This window comes from Microcebus murinus, chromosome 7 (genome assembly GCF_040939455.1).
Source record: "Microcebus murinus isolate Inina chromosome 7, M.murinus_Inina_mat1.0, whole genome shotgun sequence".
NCBI classification, from domain to species: Eukaryota; Metazoa; Chordata; class Mammalia; order Primates; family Cheirogaleidae; genus Microcebus; species Microcebus murinus.
Window position 1 is genome coordinate 35297736 of NC_134110.1, and position 23655 is coordinate 35321390.

The window sequence follows — 23655 nt, forward strand, 5'->3', positions numbered from 1 at the left end:
TGGAGCGGGCGGGGAGGGGCGCGGGTGGGAGCGCGGAGGAGGGAGGAGGAGGCGGCGGCGGCGGCGCGTGTGGCGGGCGGGAGGGCGGCTGGCACTGGGCTTGTAAATAAACTGCGATGCTGTCTCGGGCTCGCCGGCCCGGGTGCCGCCGCCGCCGCCGCCGCCTCGGAGCGCCGGTGCCAGGCTCCCGCCGCCGCGCGCCCTAGCGCCTCCGCGCCAGCCTCGCGCGCCCTCGCGGGCTCCTCGCAGCCCCCGGCCCGCGCCCCGCAGGGTCCCGCGTCTGACCCGCTCGGGATGTGACCTCCTGACCCCCCGCCTGGCCTTCCCTGCCCCCCGGGGGGCTCTCCTTTGCCTGCATTTGGGAAGGGGGTGGGTGGGGAGGGGCGCGCGGATCATGGCATTGGAGTTCCCGGGCTTGCAGCCGCCGCCGCCGCCTCGTCCACGCACCCGGAGCGCCCCTTCTTCCCCGAGAAGCAGCGGAGAAGGCGAAGCGGCCGGCGGGGGCGAGGCAGATGGGGCTCAAGGCGCGCAGGGCGGGGGCGGCTGGCGGCGGCGGCGACGGGGGCGGCGGAGGCGGCGGGGCCGCTAACCCGGCCGGGGGGGACGTGGCAGCGGCCGGCGATGAGGAGCGGAAAGTGGGGCTGGCGCCTGGCGACGTGGAGCAAGTCACCTTGGCGCTCGGGGCTGGAGCCGACAAAGACGGGACCCTGCTGCTGGAGGGCGGCGGCCGCGACGAGGGGCTGCGAAGGACCCCGCAGGGCATCGGGCTCCTGGCCAAGACCCCGCTGAGCCGCCCTGTCAAGAGGAACAACGCCAAGTACCGGCGCATCCAAACTTTGATCTACGACGCCCTCGAGAGACCGCGGGGCTGGGCGCTGCTCTACCACGCGCTGGTGTGAGTACCCGGCCGCTCGGGGCGCCCCTCGGCGGCGGCGCGTGTTGGGGTGCGGGGACCGGGCTGGAGCTGAGGAAGTCCCCGGGGCTTTAGACGGTGCTGTCTCGCTGAACTGGCGCCCAGCCTGCCCTCAGTGCGTGTTTGTCTGTTGTGTGTCTACGAGCCGCTCTCCGGGGGTCAGACTCCGGAGCTTGAGAATCAAACGTGGTTTCCGAGCTAATCTGGAGATGGGATTGATGTGTGTGCGCGCGCGGGTGCGCATTTATGGTACCTTCTTGAGGTGTTGATATCGAAGCTTGAAAGGATTATGTGGTTTTTCCAATTAATGGTGGGGGTTGACCAGGATAAAGCAGGTCCACCCATGAGTGCTGCGTTTCTGTTTGGGGTGGATCCCTTCTCTTGGGATCGCTACTGAGTTTAGATAATACATCCTGGAGTTGGGGATGGAAGTGGTGCGCACCACCCATAGGGAGTGTGTGTGTGTGTGTGTGTGTGTGTGTCTAAGCCTAAACTGAGGGGCTGGGACTTACCAGAACCCGGAGGTTGGCGGGGGGCGGGATTATTTGGGCTGAAACATCTCCATGATTTGGTTTCTCCTATGCCCTCAGCCTCCACTGCAGCCCCTTCTCGTGTTTGGGGGGGGGCAGGGCACCAGGGATGCGAGGGGCCTGGCCTGGGGCATTGCTCCCCTAGAAAGAGTCTCCTTGCTAGTCGGGATAAATGCATGGCCAGAGGGACGATGGAGCTCCTTCTGCCACTGACACTGGGTATGGGAGATCCACCCGTATTTGAAGAAGGGGAGAGGACGGTAGTGCAGCTCCTCACCCTCTGGGCTGTCAACACACACCCGTCGGGGGCTGGCAGGGCTGTACTGCTACCAGGTTTTGTTAGGGAATTGGCCGTGACTCCCTCCTCCCCCGACCCTGGTCTTCATGTGCCTTTAGCGGTGGATTTTCCTCTGTATTCTCCAGCTGACGCATAACTGATACAGTGGGAAGGGCTCCGGCCTCAGAGTTAGTTGCACACTACCTGCCAGTCTTCATCGGTTGCAAACGCTTTTCCAGATCCAGCCACCAGGTGGGGGAGTCCGCACGGGCCCTCTTACTCAGCAACAGGTTTCTTGACAGAGGTTACAAAGCGAGGGTGCCTTCCCCGAAACTGAGGAACCAGGAGGAGAGGTGGGTTGAGGGGAGGGGCCTCCTGCCAGGAACGCGGGTTTTGGTGTCTGTGTGTATGTGTATTTGCAGGTGCTGGTGGGGATCTGGCTGGAGAGAGGACTTAGCAGTTGTTTCTCTTTCATTTGCTCTTTTTAGGTGGTAAAAAGGATTTAAAAATCCATTGATCTCTCTGTTTCTAGTAGTGTGTTTAGTTAAATGGAAGTCAGTGAATACTGGAATATGTGATAGTGAAAAAAAAAAGGCTGGATGAGTTACTTGAGTGCACACAAACGTGACACAGACTCACACGTCCTCTCGCACGTCATGGTGTTCAGGATGTATTGACTGACCTGCACACATGTGGGCGCCCTCCTCCTTCTCTGTTCGCCCTTCCCAGCCAGCCCCCACGGCCCTGCCTTGCTCACTCTGGGGAAGGGATAGCTAAGGCCTGTTATTGACCAAGCCTCGATTTTATCCTTCTCTGGAATTATTCCATCACCTGGAAGCAGCTTTGCTAATACCAAAGCCTGTAGCCTCAGCTTCCCAGGACCCAGGAAAATTTAAGAGTTTGTGAGAAGGAAGAGTCAGATATGTAGCCAGGCACTCTCATGCATTCACATGCAAAACATACATATTTTGGTTAATTCACATGATCCGATGAAGTGGGAATTATTATCTCCATTTTATAGTTGAAGATATCAGAATTTCAAGAGAGAAAAATCACTTGTCCACAGTCACACAGCTAACCTTTCTGGAGCTTATATTTGAATGCAGTGGGGCAGCTTTATTTCTGAGCCCAGATCCCAGTTCTGACCCTCTGCCAATAATTGTGGGACATTGGGTATTTCACTAAGTGTCACTGGGTCTTAGCGAAGTGTCACTGCCCCTTTCCCCATTGGTAATGCAGGGCCCTTAGTAATGCCTCAGCCTCTTCCTAGCTCTCGACTGGCAAATGGCTAGAAATGGGAGTTTGGAATCAAGTTCATGGGCTGGTCAGAACCCAGGGAACCACAGTGTTAGGGAAATGTGGGATGACCTTGGGTGGCAGTGGGATTGCATATTCTGATTAGTTTGGAGTTGTACAGGAAAACCCACACTGGATTGGGATTGAGCTGCTATTACTGAAGCACGCTTAGTGCATGCATCGTGCAGCCTTTCACAAGCTTAGAAGGAAGACCAGTCAAGTGAACATAACTGAACCTTTCATTGATGAATCAGGATTTTGCAAGGCATTGAAATTCATGCTTCTAAGTATCCGTTATCCTGTTCTGGGTGGTGGATAGTGGAACGAGGGAACCAGGAAAATGCGCTAACCATGAGTTTATAATCTAGTACATGCTTTTTGTTTTTTCTTTTACTTAATGAATGAGATCCATGACATGAGATAATCTTTTTCTTTTTTCTAAAGATGGAATACAATAAATGTGGAAATCAATCAAACCCCTACCCTGCTCCCTTTGCCTTCAATGTCTATCCTCTGCTTTTTCCTGGCCATTCACCTTCGCCTTGGCCAAGCTCCAGTGTCACCTCCTCTAGGAAGCCTTTCCCTGACCCTCCAGGCTGAGGTAGAGTTGTCCCTCTTCTGCAGTTTCACCAGCCATAGCATTTTGCAGCTTGCATTGGGTTGATCTATTTGCCTGTCTACCCCATTGAGCTGAAAGCTACTCGAGAACAGAGGCTGTGCTGTCCTTTTTTAGCCTTCTCTCTCCCTGGCAGGCTGCAGAGCCTGAGGTAGGCACTAAGGAAGCATTTGCTGAATGGATTCTTTAAAGAATTCTCTCAAGGTTCTGGTTAATCAGACTTTGCTGTGATAACTTTACTGTTATCATAGCAATAATAAGTAGCCAAAGTCAGCATTACAAGATTGTAATTATAAGTCTAGTTCTTGGAAGTCCAGAAATGGGCTATCAGGGGAGGCAAAGATGGGAGACTATGCTTTAACTCCAGTGAGGCTGATCAGTTCTCTGCTTTTTTGTTGTTGTTATGGCTGAAAGAAATTCTGATTTTATGGAAAATATACTAGACTTGGAGTTCACATCTGGAGTTAAGCCTTAAGTCTCTGTGATTTTGCACAAACCAAGTTGGGGATGACTTGTAAGTTGGGTATATTAATACTACCCTGTCACAGGGTAGTTTTTAGGCTCAAAGAAAATAGTGTATATGAATGCAATTAGCCCAGCATCAGGCATGCAGTACTTATTAGTAGATTCTAAATAGGCGATCTCTTTAAAAGTTATACATACCTGACACTGTGACTGTCCTGAGGCTGTCCAGGGTCTCCTCCTTCCTAGTTTGTTAGTGGAGAGATGCTGACTTCATCTTGGCATTCATCTGACTTGGCACTGTGCAGGCATCCCGCTGCCCTGACCATCTCGCCACAGCCAGCTGGGTATGATCAATCACCCTCCTGTTGACAAACCAAGGGGAAATGATCACAAGAAATCCCCACTGATTGCAATGAGGCAGGCTGGCTCTAGGGACATCTGGCAGGCAAGACTGGGTGGTGAGACGCAAGGACCCAGCAGCTGCTCTGAAATGTAAAGGTCCCGGCTGGTGGACTTAGTATATTGACTAGGAGGGCCACGGTCCCCGTGGTGGAGAACAGACACGGAACACTCACTCGCCCTGTCAGTATTGGGGAGTCTTCTCAAATTTGGAGTAAGAGAAATTTGCGTTCCCAAACTTGCTTTGCCGAGATCTTAAGTCTTGGGCAAGTTGCTGTATCTCTGAGCTTCCGTTTTTTCATCTGAAAAATGTTAGCAGTAAATTATAGGCTCTTGTGAAGCTAAAAGTACCTTGCATAGAAAAAATGCTCCGTAATAGTTATATGTGTTATTAATATTACTTAGGCAATAGATATTTCTTGAGTGCCTTCTCTGTGCCAGGCACTCTTCTAGATATTAGGGATGTAGCAGCAAACAAAACAAAACAATCTCTGCCCGAAGGAACATATACTCTGCTGACAACATCATTAATCTTAGCAGAAATCTCAGATTTGGTCATCTGGTCATCTTCCCTGCCAGAGCTGAAGGAATCCCTTCAGCAGTATCTCAGCCAGTCCTACAACCTGTAATCTGTTACTTAAGGGACATCCATTTTCTTTTCTAGATAGTCTGGGTTCAGCTCTCTCAGCTCTTCCATTTCTCCAACTCTGTTTGTTTAGCCCACTCTCTTCCTTTCTGTTCCCACTTGTCTTATTCATTCATAGCTTCTACTCCATGTTGGTTGTCTTAACCCATTCTCAATCAATCCTCACCTTTTTCCATCCCACTAATCTCCCTCTTTGCATTTCCTCCCTCAGTATTGTCAATTTCCTCTCATTTTTGAGAAGCAAGGATTTTGAGAAGTTATCCTCCTTTATTCAGTGGTAAGAGCATGGTCTTTGGGGGCAGATCTGGGTTGAATCCAACTCTGCTCTTTCCTTCTGTGTGACCCAGAGTAATCTGTTCAACCTTCCTGAACTTCAGTCTTCTTATTTATAATCTGAAGATAATAATGCCTACCTTCCAGGGTTGTTGTGAAATTTAAAACACCTAGAGATGTCATTGTAGGCACCTAATAAACATTTTCTCTATTTTATTCCCACTCTTGATCATTGCTCATCTGCTGCCGTTTTGCAACCCTCCTAAAACCTGTGAGCATTCCCTTGTTACTACTTTCATTTTACTCTTCTCTTCATTTTCTGAACTCCCTGTCTTCCTTTTGGTTTTCTTCTTTTTTTTTTTATTTTTTTATTTTCAAGCCACTCAGGTAGAATGAAGAAGCCGAGTAAGGAGTTGACAACCACAGCCCCATGACGTCTAGGCGGTAGTGAAATCCTATGCTGGGACTTTTCCCATGAGTGCACAGTATTTCACTGCTTGTGGAAAGGGCTCACATCAAGTGGCCATCAGCGCTGGCATGAGCAGTCTCTCTTTTACAAATGAAATAAGAGGTTCTGAGAAGTTATGTGATTTGCCCAGGCTGTTGAAGCTACTGACGTGGCAGAGCTGGGATCCCACAGGAGTCTTCACCACCATGTTGTGCCTCCTTCCCTGTGTCATGGTCATATCAGTTGAAGGGGAACTGGGGGAACTGGAACTCTGCCTTCCTGGGTCAGGAGCGTCGTAGCTGCATTTCTGACAAGTTCCTAGGGGAATGGGTGCTGCTGGGCTACACTTTGCATTGCAAGATCTCTCAAACTTTGACATCATATGAATCACCCAGGTGAAAGGGCACTTTAGGAGAGAAATCCGGCAGACTCCACCTCAACCAAAGTTATCAAACTTGTGTATGATGAGACATACTAACCCCGCACTCCTGATGTGATTCAATGGAAATATGCAACATACCTGCAAGAGTGCCTAAAATGCTTGAATTTAATCATGAAGAAATAACAGAAAAATTCAAATTGTGGGTCACCCTGCAAGATACCTTGCATGGTCTCTTCCAAAGGGTCCATGTCATGAACAAACAAACAGACAAAAGAAGATGAAGGGAACTGTCTCGGTTAAAGGCTATAGAGACATGACAACAAAATGCAATGCTTGACGCTTGATTGGATTCTGGATTGAAAAAGTAAATAATAATAAGGGATATTATACGAGTAGTTAAGAAAATTTGAACATGGACTTGATATTAGATAATATTATTATATCAGAATGGATCTCTTGAGTGTGATAATTGCATTGTGGTTATGTGGGTGGATGTTCTATTTTTTAAAGAGATGCATGGTGCAGTAGTTAGTGGTGACAAGTCATGATATCTGCAACTTTCAAATGATTCAGCATATATGCAGGGAATATGAGAGACAGAGGGGAGAGAGAAAGAGAGAGAGAGAGAGAGAGAACAATGCACACTCCAACAAAGAGAGAGAAAGAAGCAAATGTAACAAGACTATTTATTAACAACTGGTGAATCCAGGTAAAGAGAATATATGTATCATATTACTCTCTTAACCTTTTAAAATGTATTAAAAATAAAAACATAAAAATACTTACAAAAGAAGAAGACTAGACAAACACAAACACAAAAAGCACACACATGAATACTAATGACAGGTGTTGTTTTCAGGTGATTCAAATATGAAGCCAGGCCTGAGAACTGTTGGCTGGGCTGAATGGGCTTTCTTGGATTCGTGGATTCTACATATAGACCAGTCTCCAAGCCTCTCTCAATCTTGGACTTTGTCCAGAAAATGACAAACACATAGGAGGTGCAGCTCCCTCATTTCAAGTCTGCACAGGCTGCATTCCCCCAAAGGGCAAAGCTTTGGACCAGGCTGTTAGGGGGAATGAGCCAGAGTTCTTTCCCTATGAAGAGGGAGACTTGAAACAACTAAACTAAAAGAGTTTAGCAAATGCAATAATAGAATGTAAATGAAGGACCTCAGGAGAGCAGGAAAAGGGAAGGCATTGTTAACCCTTTCTATTGAGGGAGACTTCTGCAAGGAAGGTTTAAGCAGCTACGGATGAGATGAAGGGATCTACTGTTTGTCCAATGGATACCTAGTCATTTTTTCCTATTTGGAGAACAGAATGCTAAATTCAATTCAATGCTAAATTATTCTTGCATCATTTGGAAGTTCCCTCTTTCAAGTTTGTATTCATTTTTTTAAATTCCATAAGTGCTTAAAAGTTTCACAAATCAAATCAAGTATGACCCTATGATATTTCTTGAAGGTCAAGGTCCAAGCTCTCTTTTTTTCTGGGGTTTCAACAGAATGCAGGCAAGCTTTGTTTATTCTTTTAACAATTGAGGCAATATCAAGAGAAGCAAGGGAAAGGTCTTCAAGTGTGGATGGCATGAAAACCCATTTTAGATGCTGTGCTCTGTGGTTCTGGTTTTGGGTGGGCCAAGACAGCTGTGGGTTTGTCAGAAGGACATCGAATGAGCTTTCAGGAGAACTGCATTACCTGTTGATTTTGACACCCACTTACTACACAGTCTGCAAAATGGGCATTGCAGTACCCACTGCTGCATAGGATTGGTGTAGGAATCCTATGAAACTATGTGTGAGGGAGAGCTTTGAGAGGGCAGCGTTCTGAGGTAACATTTTCTTTCAGCTGTAGAAGGATCTGGCAGGTCCCACATCTGGGACCCTGTCTATATTGGGTTTTCCCATTTGTCCATGTATGGATTTGCCACATTTCTGTCTGTGCTGCATCACCTGATCATCACTGCATATTTTTATCGGGAAACTATAAACCATATAACTTAGCACCTATGTCTACAGGGATATCAGCTTTTTAAGGTAATCACCTTTTGGAAGAATGAAGAGAATTCTTCTCCAAACCTGTTAAGGTTTGGAGATGACAAGATTGAAGTCAATACAAAGTTTTCAGGCCACATCTGGTTTTTCAGATGTCATGGGATGCACATGAAATCCTATCCAAATTGTAACCTTATTGAATGGGACTTTTCATTTTGTCACAGAAGGGATAGAGGAGTTTGTTTGAAATGTTTTCTTTAGAGAACAAATTGGGTTATAACTCAGGAGCAAGATTGCCTCTTGCATGGAGTTTATGACTAAATAAGAATGAGTACTTATGTAGTTGGCTTATGGATTTTCTGGTACGTGGGCTCTGGCTGGCTTCCCCCTGAGCTGGGCCTCTCTCCATGCCCAGGAACTCAGGGCTGGGTATCCCTTTTCTTCCTCTCCATCCACTCCTTTTTAAAAGTCATATGAAATCATCCAGACTCTACAAGAGTGTAACAGGTGAGTTGAGGCTTAGAAAACCGGAATATTAAGAATAACTAGTTGCTTCATAGCCTATCATATCACCTCCTGGGCAACACTACCATCTGTTCAAGGTCAGGGTAACCTGCTTTATGTGTGTTAGTGACTATAGCAGTTAGAGCAGGTGCCTGCTTACAAATTACCCAACCAGGTGTTTGTAAGCCAGTGCTGGAGGGCTAGGCAGGCTACGCGTAGCGCTTCTTTGCCATTGACCCCTTAGGTTCTTTGTAAACTTGTCACGGTAGTTTGTGTTTATTTCTGCCTTGATGATGTCTTTTTTGGGGGGAAGGTGTGAAATCTTATCCAACAGGACTTGAAGGTACCGGACTAGGAGAATAAGCTCCTCTAGCCCAGGCCACCTGTCCTAATGGAGAGTCGCTTAGTGCTATCAGACTCTTCATCTCCCTTCTCTTGCCCGCTCCTGAAATCCCGGCTTCCGCTTTGTCTCACTCCACATAAATCAGTTATGGATGTTTCTTCCCCTGGTGATGCTAGTCTGAAATACAAAACCAGCAGTCCTTAATAATCAGCAAGTCCAATCGCACTAATCAGCAGACAGTCACTTAGCAGGTTATGGAACTTATGGGCCCAGCATGGAGAGAGGCTTTGGCAGCTTAGAAAAATCAGTGGCTGTCGGGACTGGAGGGGCCTCAGAGAAGAGGGGGCTGAGGCCCAGGGCCGTTAGAAACTTGCCTGAGGTCACACTGCTGACCAGGGGAGGACTCAGCTCAGGTCTTCTTCCAAGGCCAGTGTCTGTTCAGCCACAGCGGCCTCCCCTCGCGGGTCTCCAGCAACTCTGTACCAATGGAGCCGTCTTACCTACGGCCTGTTTCCTCTGGGTTCACAGCTGTCCTAGCATCTGAGTCAAATCCTGTCCAGAGTATAGATTTGCTTGGCGAAGACTTTCACTTTATCTCAGAAAGGCAGGGGATATCTGTTCACAGTGTTTTCTTTCAAGGGTAAGATGAGTTATTGCCTAGGGCCACACTTTCTTCTTGATTCTTGCGGGTTGTTTATTTATGAATGAATAGAAGGAGTAAATGCAGGTGCAGGCTGACGGATTGGGCATCCTTACACGGGCTCCTGTTGGCCCCTGGCTGAGGAGGGCCTCTCTTTCTGTCTAAATCCCAGAGCTGAATCCCTCTTTCTCTACCCTTCCCTCCTCCAATCCAGTCCTCTACCGAGTCCTATAAAATAGTCTCTGATCTCCACTGAGCTCAACATTGAGTTGGGACATTCAAAACCATCACATTAATGTTTTTATCCACTGGGTTGTTTATACAGTTACCTGTGGGGCAGCACTATCGTTTGTTCCATTCATGGAGACCTGGTTTATTTTTATTCGTAACAGTCACTGGCATTTATTTATAGTGTTATTTCTCTGTACCTGTGGGCTCGGCACTTTGGATGGTTCTCCTGAGGTGTGGCTGAGAGCCCGGGGAACACTGGCCCAGGCAGCGGGAAACTCAAGTTCTCGCCTTGAGTCTTCTGCTGATTTGCTCTATAGTCTCCCAAAAGTCATCTTACTTTTATTATAATAGACTCTGTTTTCTCGTCTGAAAAATGGAGCTAATATTCCTTGCCTTCCAGGTTTTTGAAGAGTTAGATGACATCTGAGTGCGGTCAGCATATCTTAGTTTCTGTTCCCCAGAATCTGACCATGAGGCAAGGAGCTCAGCACAAGTGCTTGAGTTGCTCTGTCTTGTTTTCGTTATTTCCCCTTTAAGGAGTCATTTTAGACTTTTTTCCCTCTAATTGCCCTCAGCCAAAAAATAGCGCCACAGGTATGCTGTGTATGTCTTCAGTGAACTGTATGTACGTCTGGGCTTGATCTACAAAAAGAGTAAGATTTATTTTCACTCTCCCCTAGCCCCCAAGAACCAATTTTGCCTCCTTGGAGGCCACAGCATCCTTATTGAGAATGCATGATTTAGGAAGTGATTTGAATTAAAAATAGGAAGAATAAGTAAAGTTGGGGAAAGTGGGGGAAATAGGAAAAAGAGTAAGACGACTCTAAGACTGCATTATCAAGGAGGTTACTGTGAGGGGCAGCTGAGGCTCAGTCTTCCCGGGAACCCTGGAATACATTGTTGAACAGCCCAGAATGGTCCTTGAACTCCAGCCATCGCTGGCTAATAAGGGCCATTCCCAGGGGCAGGGAAATCCCATAGACAAGACACATGGTGTTTAGGGTACCTTTGTCAGGGGCTGGAGTCCTAAGGAGGTATGAGAGGGGTGCCAATGGCAACTGCGACACATTCTTTCTTCTTCATTGAAGAAAATATTGTGACTTAAGATTCATGAATGTGGCTCTGTTTTCTCAGTGGTTCTTAAATCAAGGAAGTCTTGAGGCCTGAGGGTCGTGGTAATTGGCTAGTGTTTTTTCCCCCCTTATTAATTTTTCATTTACGATAGTCATTCAGGAAAAGTAATCTGAATCAAAAGTATTTGTAAATATGTGGACTCAGTGCCTGGTATCTAATGATAGCTAACCTTTCCAAGCTCTTACTGCGTGCCAGGAATGCAGAGTTCTCAAAAGCACGGGGAAAGCTGGCCACTGCCTGTGTTAGCCTTTGAGGAAAGGAGCTCTTTGTTGATAGTATGGTATGTTCACATGTTAGTAATTCTCATCAAATAGAGCAGGAGTGTTATTTTAAATAAGCATGGACAACTTCGGTCTCACTGACTTTGTAATTCTGAGTGGCTTTTGTGATACTTTCAAAGAATGAAGAATCCTACTAATTTATAATGTGAGAAACATTAGCATTTTCAAAACAAGATTAAAATAGATATTCCGATTGCTACATCAAGCTTAAAGGATTATGATGTTTCCGTGAAATTTCTTCCCAACCAAATAAGGTGTTGAAGTCATGGCACAAAAGAGGAATTCAGGAAGAAATCTCAACGTTTCTTGAAAAATCTTCTTGCGAACACATCTTTTGTTGAGAAAATGGTGGGATCTTGGTTGTGAACTTTGGTGCTATGATTTCTGCCTTTTGACCAAGTGCTGTTTTCCTGGGGAAGTAATTAGCACTCCCCCTCACAATTCTGGACTGCTAAAGGAAATGTTGGGTAACCTCCCTAAGCCTCAAATTTTTCATCACTAAAATGGGATGATAGGACCCGCCCCAGCAGATCGCTGTCACCATGGGCGGCATAACAGCTGTTGAGCAGCTGGCATGACACTGTCGATGGTGGCGGTGGTGCTGATGAACAGCCGTCGCACAGTGGCAGTCTGGCACACAGGCTGGAGGGCAAAGCACACACAGGTGGACAGCCGCGGGTGGTTCTGAGACACAGCTCTGGCAGGCTCCCTCGAGGAGCCAGCCGGTGGTCTAGGCAGGGAAGGGTGGAATGTGTCGGGGTCGGGGTTCGGGCTGAAGGCAGAAGGGAGTCACTGGCAAAGCCTTGGAGGTGGGAATGTGCAGTAGGGGACTAAAGAGGGACCATTTCCCAGCAGCCGCAGCCAGGGCTCTGTATGTGGGAGTGGAGTGGGTGGGGTAGCTCAGTGGTGAGAGCATGAAACAGGAGATGTAGCTGGAGGGGTATGACTTTTCTTACCTGTGGAATTGCTGAGTGACCTTGGACAACAAACTCTGCTGTTTCTGTGCCTTTCTCTCTTCCCTGACATACTGGGTGGTTGGACACTTTTTAGGGTTTCTCAGTGGCAGAGAAGCTAATTAGCATTATGAGTGGGACTATTCCTCCTTGGGCAGGAATATCACACACTTTGCAGGATGTTCAGCATCCTGGACCCCTGCTTACAGATGCTATTAGAGCTCCCCGTTGGTCATAAACCACACCCCAAGGCTGCAGAGGTTCCAACTGGGGTGATGGCACCCTGTTTGAGAACCACTAGCCTCTGTAATCTGTACCACTTCTTGTCCTATAAGGCCATGACTCTGGCTAAGGCCTCTGGTCTCAGATTCCTAGAGTTCACACTGTCAGCGATGAGTCAAAGCAAAAACATATATGGAGGAGGCTGGAGGATTGTGGTGTTTTAGGGCTTTAGGAAAGCCAAAACTGCTTTTTTGAAATATAAACAGTTTGGCTCAGGTAAAATACCCACATATATCATTGCAAAAGTTGGGGAAAATAAAAGTTACAAACCACGGCCTATGTACATACATACACATACACGGCGCACACACACACACACACACACACACACACACACACACACACACACACACAGAGCCCACAGTCCCTAAGCTCTAGTATGTGGAACATTAATTAGTGTCACTGTATGAAATAAATTAAGCTGGGGACCTTGTTGCTTCCACCTGGAAAAAAAATAGCAGTGGGAAGTGCTGACTTTGGAAATGGCAGAAGCAGCGCACTTGGTCCTGGAGCAGTGCCAGACGCAGACCCTCTCCTCTCCTCTCCAGGCTGCAGAACCTGCTGTTCCAGGAGCCTGGCCACCGCGGCGTGGATGTGGGGCAGGGAGGATGTGGATGAAAACCAGGCTTATGTTTCAGGTGTCAAGGGTGTGTTGGAGCTGGGGGTCTGTAGCCACACTGCGGGGAGTCCGAACCCCAGCGGTGTGATCTCCGGCCAGTTACTTCACTTCTCTGGATCTCAGTTTCCTCAACTATAAAATGGGGATATTAAGAGTATCCACTTCAGAATGTGGTCATGAGGGTTGCATAAGTTGAGAAGATAAAACACAGAAGAGTACAGGGCACAAAGTGAGAGCTGTAAATATCTGCTAAGATGATGATGATGGTTATGTTGCTTAATCAAGGCCCCTGGGATTCTAGCTGTAAACAAACTAGGTGCTCAGAAAATGCCAACCGGAAGAAATGAGTAAATCCAAATGAGGGAACAGGGAGTCATAGGGGGGCACCCAGGCAGAGCCACAGCCCTCTTTTGCCATATCAATGTCTTTTTAATCATAGTAAAATATATATAACATAAAATTTACCATTTTAACCATTTTTATGTGTACAGTTCAGTGGCATTAAGTATGCTCACATTTTTGTGCAATCATTACCACCATCCAGCCACGGAATTATTTTTTGCATCTTGCAAAACTGAAACTTTGTACTCATTAAACAATAGTTCTCCAATCCCCCTCCCCAGTCCCTGGCAACCACCATTCCTCATTATCTCTGTTATTTTAACTCCTCTAAGTACCTCCTATGAGTGGAGTCATATAGTATTTGTCCTTTTGTGACTGGCTTAGCATGATGTCCTCAAGTTTCATTAGTGTTGCAGCATGTGTCAAAATGTCCTTCTTTTTTCAGGCTGTATACTATTCCACCGTATGTATATACCTCAGTCATTCATCAGTGGACACTTGGGTTGCTTCCACCTTTCGGCTATTGTGAGTAATATTGCCGTAGACACGGGTGTACAAAGCCACATTAATGCTTTTATCTGTGTTCAGCTCTTCTGAGTTTCTTCGGCTCTTGAAGCCCACTTCATCTGCCTCTCCCCGGTGGGCAGTGGGAGAAGGGATGGTGGGGTATGAGGCTGTGAGATGGCCACTCGCTGGCTGGATAACTTTGGGCAGTTTGTTCATTCCTTTGGGTTTCCATTTCTCATTTCTTTTTCTGTAAAACAGGGGTGGGGTGGGGGTGGGACGGTACTCATGTTTTAAAAAGTGCTGAGAGAATAAAATGAGTTCATTTATGTAAAGCACTTGAAACAGCACAGTGCTGACACACAATAAACCCTGTAAAAAGGAAGCTGCTGTTATTAATGTAGCCGTCTGGGTGCATCGTAAATGACTTTACTCTCACTATGACCCTGTGTGGACATGGGGAAGTGGAGGCTCAGAGAGGTTGGGTGGCTTGCTCAGGGGCACACAGCTGGTAGGAAGGCTGTGGAGCTGGGACGGAACCCAGATGGGCCCGAGGGCAAGCCTGTGCTCTCCCTCTCAGTCCTTTTCTGGGCCTTTCTCCCAGCTGCAGTGGAGCTGGCACTTGGATTCGGCCTGCGTTAGGCTCTGCATTGGCAAGGTCCGCTGTGAGCCTCCCACCCAGACCATGGTCCTGTTGCAGGCAAGAGCCACGCGTGAGAGAGTTTTCTTTCGTGAACCGTGCCAGGTGTGGGGCTGGGCACGAGGTCTGTGCTTAACAAACACTGCTGGCTGGTCCCTTTGGCCTTGCAGCGTCCAAACCAAACCCCAGCTCTGAACATGGGCGTTGGAAGCCGCTCTTGGAAGCCTGAGTGCAGCTGGCGTCCGTGGGGACAGAGCAGACTGGCTCCTGGCAGGAGCGGGGCAGCCCGAGGAGAAGCTTCCATCCTCTGGTTGGGCCAGGTCCACTGCACTTCCATTTCCTTACAGCCACCTTTCCAATGAGCAGAATTTAGCCAGAGTCTGCTGTGTGTGGATTCGGGTCCAGTTTTTAAGTCAGTGGATGTCTGTGCTCAAAGATGACAACAAACAGATCAATGGGAATTGACTGGTCACAGGCCAGCTTGCAGGGGAGGGAGACTCCGGGTTTGGAGGGGAACGGGAAGGAGCCACTGGCCTCTGAGCCTGGGGTTGGGGACACCACCCGCCTTGAAGGGGCCCTTCAGGCCAGGGCAGCCCCCCTGGTGTTAGGCCCCAGGCTCTGCTGTAGGGAGATCTGAGGGCATGAAGATGGCTGCGTCACAGTCGCCGGCCGCAGGGAGCCCCATCTTGTGATTCTGGGCAACTCGACATCTCTGGCCTCATCTCCTGCAATATCCTGACTTCTCTTCTGGCTTCCGCTCTTACCCATTCATTCTGCACCGGGCAGCCAGGGTCGTCTTTTTCCATTGTGAGCTACATTATGCGCCCCCCCTCCCCTGCCCCCTTGCAGCTGGAAGTCCTTTAGTGGCTGTCTGCTGACCTTGGAATAGAACCCGCTCTCCTCACCGAGGCCCTGTGTGATCTGGCCCTTGCCCACCCCTCTCCACTGGGCCGGGCTGTTCCCCTGCAGTCTGCTCTCCGGCTCCCTGCAGCCCTTCCAGAGCACCCAGCCCCGCCTCCCTTGGGGGCCTTTGCTCTGTCTGGGATGCTGCTCCCCAAACACACGTCAAGTGACTTTTGCAGGTTCTGGAGGTGCCTCCCTGGCCACCCTCACCCCGAGTCAGCCTTTGCCATCTTTATAGCCACCCAAGCACTCTGTCATAAGCTGTAATTATCACAAGCTGTAAGTTATGTATTTATTTGCTTGTTTGTCTCCCTTTATTAAATTGTGAGCTCTCAACAGGCAAAGACCATATCAAGGTCATCGAGGTGTCCCCAGCTCCCAGCCTGGGGCCAGCCCATAGTCTATGTTGGTTGGCTGGCTGAGTGACCCAGACAGACTCACTAGAATGCCTGGAAGAGTGTGAGCAGGGCATCCAGAAAATGACCTAAACTCCACCCTGTTTACACATGGAGTATGCTCAGCTTGTAGGAAGGAAGTGAGGGGGGTCGTGAGCCTCGCCCTCACATGGAGTCCCAGGTCCTGTCCCGTGGGTGAGGAGCTGACCTCCCTGTGGCTTCCCCACTGCACAGGGAGCAGTGGGCAGGAGCGATGGCAAGGTCCCTGCTCTCGAACCCAAGAGCTTGGCACCAGAGTTGACTGCAGGGGGACAGCTGCCCTGGGACACAGGGATTTTGCTGGAAGGCTCCAGTGGAGGTGACAACACAGCACTTGTGTAGATATTATTCAGCCTTAAAAAGGAAGGAAATCCTGACACAATGCCACCACATTGCTGCACCTTGAGGACACTATGCCACGTGAAATGAGACAGACACAAAAGGACAAGCACTATGTGATTCCACTTATATGAGGTGCTTAGAACAGGCAGATTCGTAGGGACAGAAGGTAGAATGTGGTTGCCAGGGCCGAGGGGAGGGAGGAAAGTGGAGCTAATTGCTTGCTGGGCACAGAGTTTCATTTTGGGGTGATGAAAATGTTCTGGAGATGGATGGTGGTGATGGTTGCACAACACTGTGAGTATAGTTAATGCCGCCGAATTGTAGATGTAAAAATTATTGAAGTGGTACAGTTTATGTTGGTATATAAGTGACTTTAGATGCCTTTTCCTGCTGTAGTATGTTTAGTTCTGTGAAAAATGAACTTGATTAGAAAGTGTCCCGTTATTTCATTTTCTTGTCCCGTTTGAGCCCTTTGACAGTCTGGTCGGCCAAACATCGCAACATCTGAGCTTGTCCTGCTCTCACCCCCTTCCTGCTGCTCCTGGCCTATTATGAAGCCTGGGGACATCAGATCTCATCTCATCAATTCAGTGGAGAAAGCGTCGTGGTTAAATATTTGCAAGAATTATCATCCTTAGACGTCTGTGGTTGACTCTGCAAAATCCCAACCTCTGCCGCTCCAGCCTTGGGGTCCCGCATGAATAGACCCCTCTCTTTCCTCCTTCACCCGCATTTCTGCTTATTGCATGAAGAAATCTTATTCTTTGCTGCACTTTGGACTTCTGTACCATTAGCTAAGTCATTAAACATTTATTGAGCACCTACTGATTCTCTACCCTCGAGGAAGCGAGCTGTTGGGACAGTCACTCAAAGTTTGTACAGAGTGTCCCTAGCCCAGTGGGCACATGGGGTGGAGGGGCAACATCTACCTCGGGTGGGACAGGGGGCCATCACAGAAGTCTTCCCGAATGAAGCAATTCCCCAGCCAGATGTTGAGGGATGAGTAGAAGGTCTTCAGAAAGGCCCAGAACAAAGGGTGTCACAGGGATTGTTTCTAGAGGGTTTAATTCCACCCTTCTCTGGAAAGAACTTCCCAAGTCAATCCTTCCTTCCGTCCTTCACTGCTGTTCTGCTTTTCTTTTCTCCCAGTCCCTCCCCTTGCCCCAGTTGCCCATTGCCCATCCCATAGGGGCAGAGAGAAGAGTAAGGTGAAGATTGGGGAAAGAGGGGGTCTGGGTGCCGAGACTGCTCCTTCCTTTTCAACTCCGAGCTACCTGCCTTGCACCTGCCTGTGGCCCCCAGACTTCATCTTCAGAAACCCCTCCTCACGCCTTCTGTTGCGGAGCCTGTGTCTGGATCTGCCATGTGTGTGGAATCCATTGCCTGGTGCAGACGTTTTCCTGGGGTTGGGACTGCTGTCCCTGTGCTGGAGAGAGGGCTGGCCTGGGAGTCTTCCCTGCCTGCGCTGGAGTCGGCCATTGAGACTTCCCTCCCACATCTAGCCTCTGCTTTTCCTTTGGGGACTTTATCCCTCGCTAGTCTTAACCACAGTGTCTGCAATCGGCCAATCAGCCTGCCTCTCCTGGCCTTGGCGACAGGGACAGGAGCGAGGGCATGACTGAGTCCTTCCTGTGGGGTGGAGGGAGACTCTGTGCAGCTGGGAGGGCATACAGGCCCAGGCGTCTTTCCCTGTGGGGCTGGGGAGCTGGGAGAAGGGAGGGGGTGGCCGAGGGGGTGGCCACGCAAGGTGGAGTAGAAGAATCCTGCTCGGAGGCTGGAGTGAAGGAGGATGGGGAGCTGGACATGGCTGTGTAGACCTCAGTGAACATTGCAGTCTGATCCCAAAGCCACTAGGCTTCATGGCAGGGTGTGGCATGATTGAGTTTGTGTTTTGTAAGGGTGACTTTGACCCCGTCTGGAGAAGGGACAGGGGAGAAGGAATCCATGTGGTCTTTCTGAGACATATCCCAAGATGATGCCTAAAATTTACAATGCAGCCATTTACAAAGCTCCTGCCTTGTGCTAGGCCATGCATGTGGTGCTGTAGCCCACTGAATCTCTGCAGAAGCTCCACTAAACTGAATTTCATTATCCTCACGTCATAGCTGAGGAAACATGCTTGGAGAAGTCCAGTGCTTAGCTCAGGGTCACACAGCCAGAATGGCCACCTCCAAAGCCCGAGCTCTGCCCGCTGTACCATGGCAACCCACCCCACTCTGCAGCCAGCCTTGGCTCTTCTTTCTCCCACACCCTCTGCAGCCTTCGGGAGCCTTCGGGGCCAGGGCTGACATTTGTGTTCAAGATGATTTCCTTCCTGCTCACAATAAATGCCAAACTGAATGATGGAAATGATTCAGCAAGAAATAGAATTCAAAGAAGAAAAAAAAGAAAAAAGAGCTGTGTGAAAACATTTACAAATGGATTAAAAATTTGAGTCCACCAGCCCATGCCAACATACTTGGAAGTTTGGGAGATATTTTTAGACCATGAAATCCAAATGGCACAGATTGTGGGTTGGAAAGATAGATATGCAAAGAATAGTTTGCTAGCTGTGACCAGAGATTGCTTTGCTGAGTTTTTCCTTAGCTATAAAATAGCAACAGCCAAAATGCAGAATTCACTGAATGCACATCCTTCCTCTTCCTTTTTTTTTCTTTTTCCTTTTTTTTTTTTTTTGTGCATCTTTCTCCTTGCATATCAAAACTCAGCTCCTTGTTCTGGGAAGCCCCTGGAGAGACCTACACCGAAATAATGTTGGCTTGTGAACCCTCTTGATACTCTTGGAGGCTGGTCAGATGCCCAGCCCTAACCAGCGGAGGAGTCCCAGGGAGCTTGTTGCCTGTGGACCCCGGAGGAGACAGGGAGCAGGCCTGGGGGGGGGGGGCTGAACTTTACCATAAATCAAGGAGCTGGCCTAAGTGAGGGACTCACTGACTTACCTGAGTTCAGGTGGCCACTACTGGACCCTGTTCCCAGCCTGTGTTCTTCAGGGTAAGGGTCACGGGATAGCATGATGCTGGTGCTGCTGAGTAGCTCCCAGGAAAAGGGAGATGTGCTTGTCAAATTCTCTGACATCAGAAACGAACATTTATTGAGCATTTGCCTTTTACCAGGCACTTTTGCAGCTGCGGTAACTCTTTCAGTCCTCACAACCACCCCATGTAGGTGCAGTTAAATGGAAAACAAGGAGGATTAGATTACCTTGTGGCTTGATCGGGAAGACAGATATTAGATAGTGTTCACAAGTTGCTGGGGGTGGTGTCCAGCGGTGTAGCACTTGCTCGCTGTTAACTGGAGTTTGATGCCTTAATAATGGTTTTAATTATTTTTATTTCTAGCAAAGGAATATGTGCAAATACTTCCAGGCCCAAGTTATACAGGCAGGTTTAAAGTGAAAAGTCCCAGCCGCTCTCCCCAGAGGCAGCCTCTTTCTTTCCATCCTTAGAACTCCTGGCGGTTCTCCTTGCGTCGCTAAACCAGGAGCTTGTGCCCGTCTCTTGATGAATCAACTTTTGGCACTGTTACTGATTTCTTGCTTTGTCTTGTCTCCCTTATGGTTTATGCTCTCTTTTCTTCTTCTTCTCTCTCTTCTGTAACCCAGCTCTCTGGCTACTCTGCTCCCTCTAGTTCTTTAATCTCGGTTACTTCTATTACTCCTGTTTTTCCATCTCTCCTTTCCTCACAGTCGATCTCTGGCAGCCACCCCCATCTCCTCGCCACACTCTTCCTTTTCTTCTTTCTTGCAGTGTCTTCTTCACATCCCTCTCCCAGAAGCTTTTAGCTTCGTTGTTTGCTTGGTTGGTTCCTTTATTATGAGCGGAGCCTATCCCTTCTGCCCTGGGTTACAGTTATTTACAGCCATGTTATTGCTAGTTGTTAAAAATCTTTTTCTTGCCCTTATTACCTTACGAAGCCTGCAGAACATCCTTCCTCTTGACAGGTGGACTCAAAGATGGACTCAAAGTCCCACAGGAGAGAGCGAGTGCCACTTGCATAGCTTGTCTAGGGCCAGGTCCCATGTGCTTCACCGCAGTTCCTTCGTGCGGGGCGCCTGGTGCCCAGAAGGGGATCAGTCAATGTTTGTTGAATGGGGTTGAACAAAAAGCCACACGTTAATCATGAGGAGACGCAGTGGATGTCCCTCTCTGGCTTCTGCATCTTGATTTTCTGAGGCCGGGCACAGGGACACGTATAGTCTGTCTCACACACATCACGCACATGCGTCTGGCTTTACATTCATCTCCTCCTACATCTATTTTATAGCTTTCTATTAAGCCTGCTTTTCGTTTGGGAGGCAGCCTGCTTGTAACACGCCTTCGGTAGATTTGTCCTCCTGATGCCCGAGATAATTTATGGGCTTAGAGGAAGTGACTTGCCTTCAGTACTGTCAATATTAAATATACATTGCTCCCTCACAAAATAGCTTTTGGAGTTGCAATAAATCCTCTGGAAATTACCTGGAGTTAACCATGGGTTGGTTAAGTGCCAGTAATTACATGTTCCCTGGGAATCTCTGCTGACATGTGGACTCATCCTTGTTGCCTCGCTTGCCTTAAATTGTATCCCAGAGCTATAGAATTTTGGACCTGGAAGAGGCTTTCACAACTTAGCTCTGCTTTTCTTTCTTTCTTTCTTTCTTTCTTCCTTCCTTTCCTTTCCTTTCCTTTCCTTTCCTTTCCTTTCCTTTCCTTTCCTTTCCTTTCCTTTCCTTTCCTTTCCTTTCCTTTCCTTTCCTTTCCTTTCCTTTCTTTCCTTTCCTTTTCTTTCTTCAGAGTCTCTGTCACTGAGGCTGGAGTATTGACAGCATCCTCAAACTCCTGGGCTCAAACGATCCTCCTGCTTCAGCCTCCTGACTACCTGAGACTACAGGCGTGCGCCACCATGCCTGGCTAATTTTTTCTATTTTTAGTAGAGACAGGGTCTCCTTCTTGCTCAGGCTGGTCTAGAACTCCTGACCTCAAGTGATTCTCCTGCCCGGGCCTCCCATAGTGCTAGGATTACAGGTGTGAGCCACCGTGCTGGCCTAGTTTTAGCTCTGCATTTCAAGTTAAAGAATGGAGATGCTGAGCCCAGAGAGGGGAGGAGTTTTGCCTCAGGACACACGGATTATTAGTGGCAAAAGAGACCAGAGACTGAGTCTTCCAAACTCTATCTTTCTAGTCCCCTGGCTCTTGCATATTTCCAGGCAAGGTGCCCTTGGGTCACCCTAACACGTGTGGCATGATGCAATTTGCCAAGCTGTTTTGCACAGTACTTCCTAAATTAGTTATTAATTGGGCACTAATCTTGTTGGCCACCGTGAAAGCATTGTCTTGACAGGAGCTGAAGGTTCGTGGATCCGTGCCCAGGGGTGTTTCAGAAGCCACTGCAGGGCCGGTAGCAATAGATATGCACCAGAAGGTCATCTGGTGTTGGTGTTTTTTCTGTTTGGAGAGGGAAACAGTAACCTAGTTTATTCTTTCTAGGCCCTCATCCTATAAAGGCTCAGCATTTGAACAGACAGGTGATTACACGTGGTGCAGTTCAGCTCAGTCAATGTCTGTGGAGCACGCTGTGCCTGGCGTTGTGCAGAGTACTTGGGGTGTCGGGGTATGTAAGATGGACTTCCTGCCTGGAAAATCATGGAATGTTTACAGGAAAACACTTAGGGAATGTAGACAAACAGCTGAGTTCTGGTCTCAGAAACAGAGATGGGGGATGAAATCACCGTTTACTAACTGCATGATGTTAGGCTAGTTCTGTAATCTCTATGAGTCTTGATTTTCTCTTCTGTAAAATGGGGTTGTTGTGAGGTTTGAATGGGATTCTGTATGGGAAATGCCTGGCGCATGGGAAGAGCTCAGTAAATGATATTAATACTAATTATTTTATTGTTATTTGTTTTCCCCTCCGCACTTTTGCTAATAGCCGCCTCCTATCCTCCTGGCCTTGGGCCAGACCCTCTTCCTTTCTGAAAGGCCAGCTATTCGCCTCTCCATGGAGTGAGTGATAGGAATGTGACCACGTAATGCCACGATTGAAAGCATTTGGGACTTGGGTCAAATCTCACTCTACCACTTTTCAAGATACTCGTTGGTCCTTTTGCCTATCCGAGCCTTAGTCTTCCTGTCTACAAAATGGGCATGGAGTTGTGAGACTTGCAAGGTGATACTTATGGGGTGCAGGGCATTTTATGTGGAAACCCTGAAAGTTTCAGCCAAAATGATTCCTCTGAAGTCCGAAGCCCCCGTACCTTCTCACTGACTAATATTCTTCTGAGAGTAAAGTCTGTGTTTCCAGATTACTTGGTAATTTCTAAAGCACTCTGCTTCATTGAATCCTCATAACCAGATGAGATGGGCAGGAATTACTATTTTCTTTATTTTATAAGAAAGGAACAGGCTTGGAGACGCCGAGTGGTGTGGCATGGTCCTACGTCCAGTTCAGTCCAAGTCCAGTGCCACCACCTCCCATGCCCTTTGCAACGTGCCAGCCTCGGGACATCCTGCAGAGCACTAGGTGACGGTGCCAACACTAACACCTCACATTTATCTAATACCACCTTCCCTGTCGCGTTCTGTAAAGCCGTACTTATTTTAACAAGCTTAGTTTGCACAACTCTACGAAGTAGGTTTGATTATTTTATTTCTTTACTTTTATGAGAAGGAAAGGAGGCACAGAGAAGTTACCTGACTTGCCCAAGTTCAAACCCTGGCTGTTGGGCTGGAGAGCCCCGGCTCTGATCCTCTGTAGCATGCTGTCCTTTTACTATGAGTCTGCGCCTCACCATTTAGAACAATATTAATGATTCTGTTATGTTTCGTGTAGAGACACTCTAGTGGAGGGCAGGATGCATGACCCTGGCTGCAGTGTGAAGACGCATGTCAGAACTCCTAGTGTTTTCACTCAAAGCGCAGAAACAGGGCTTAGTGCCAGGAGCCATTTGGTGGCTGGGTGAGGAGGGCAGGAGGGAACACAGAGGAGACAGGTGAGAAGGGCCAGAGGGGCACAGGGTCAACCCCATGGTGACGCAGGGTTAGCGTCATGCCCAGGTCCCCCCAGCACTCTCTGCCCCTGGGAAGTGGGGACTGATGAGTGACAGCATCATCTCTGTGTATTGCCAGAGGTGGGCTCTGGAGCCAGACTGCTGGGTTCAAGTCCCAGCTCCACAGTTTACCAGCTGCATTTCTGTTACTTGGGCCAGTTTCTTTTCTTTCTTTCTTTCTTTTTTTTTTTTTTTTTGAGATGGAATCCTGCTCTGTCACCTGGGCTAGAGTGATGT

General features: G+C 48.3%; 1 protein-coding gene across 1 annotated transcript in view; it reads left to right on the forward strand.

Annotated features, from left to right (window-relative positions):
- The first annotated feature begins 422 nt into the window (after nucleotides 1-422).
- Nucleotides 423-23655, forward strand: part of KCNQ3 (potassium voltage-gated channel subfamily Q member 3) — a 306459-nt gene continuing 283226 nt past the window's right edge. Inside the window, exon 1 of the mRNA XM_012785418.2 lies at nucleotides 423-895. Within this exon, the coding sequence (XP_012640872.1) occupies nucleotides 513-895 (383 nt within the window). The 5' untranslated portion in view covers nucleotides 423-512. The remainder of the gene's footprint in view (nucleotides 896-23655) is intronic.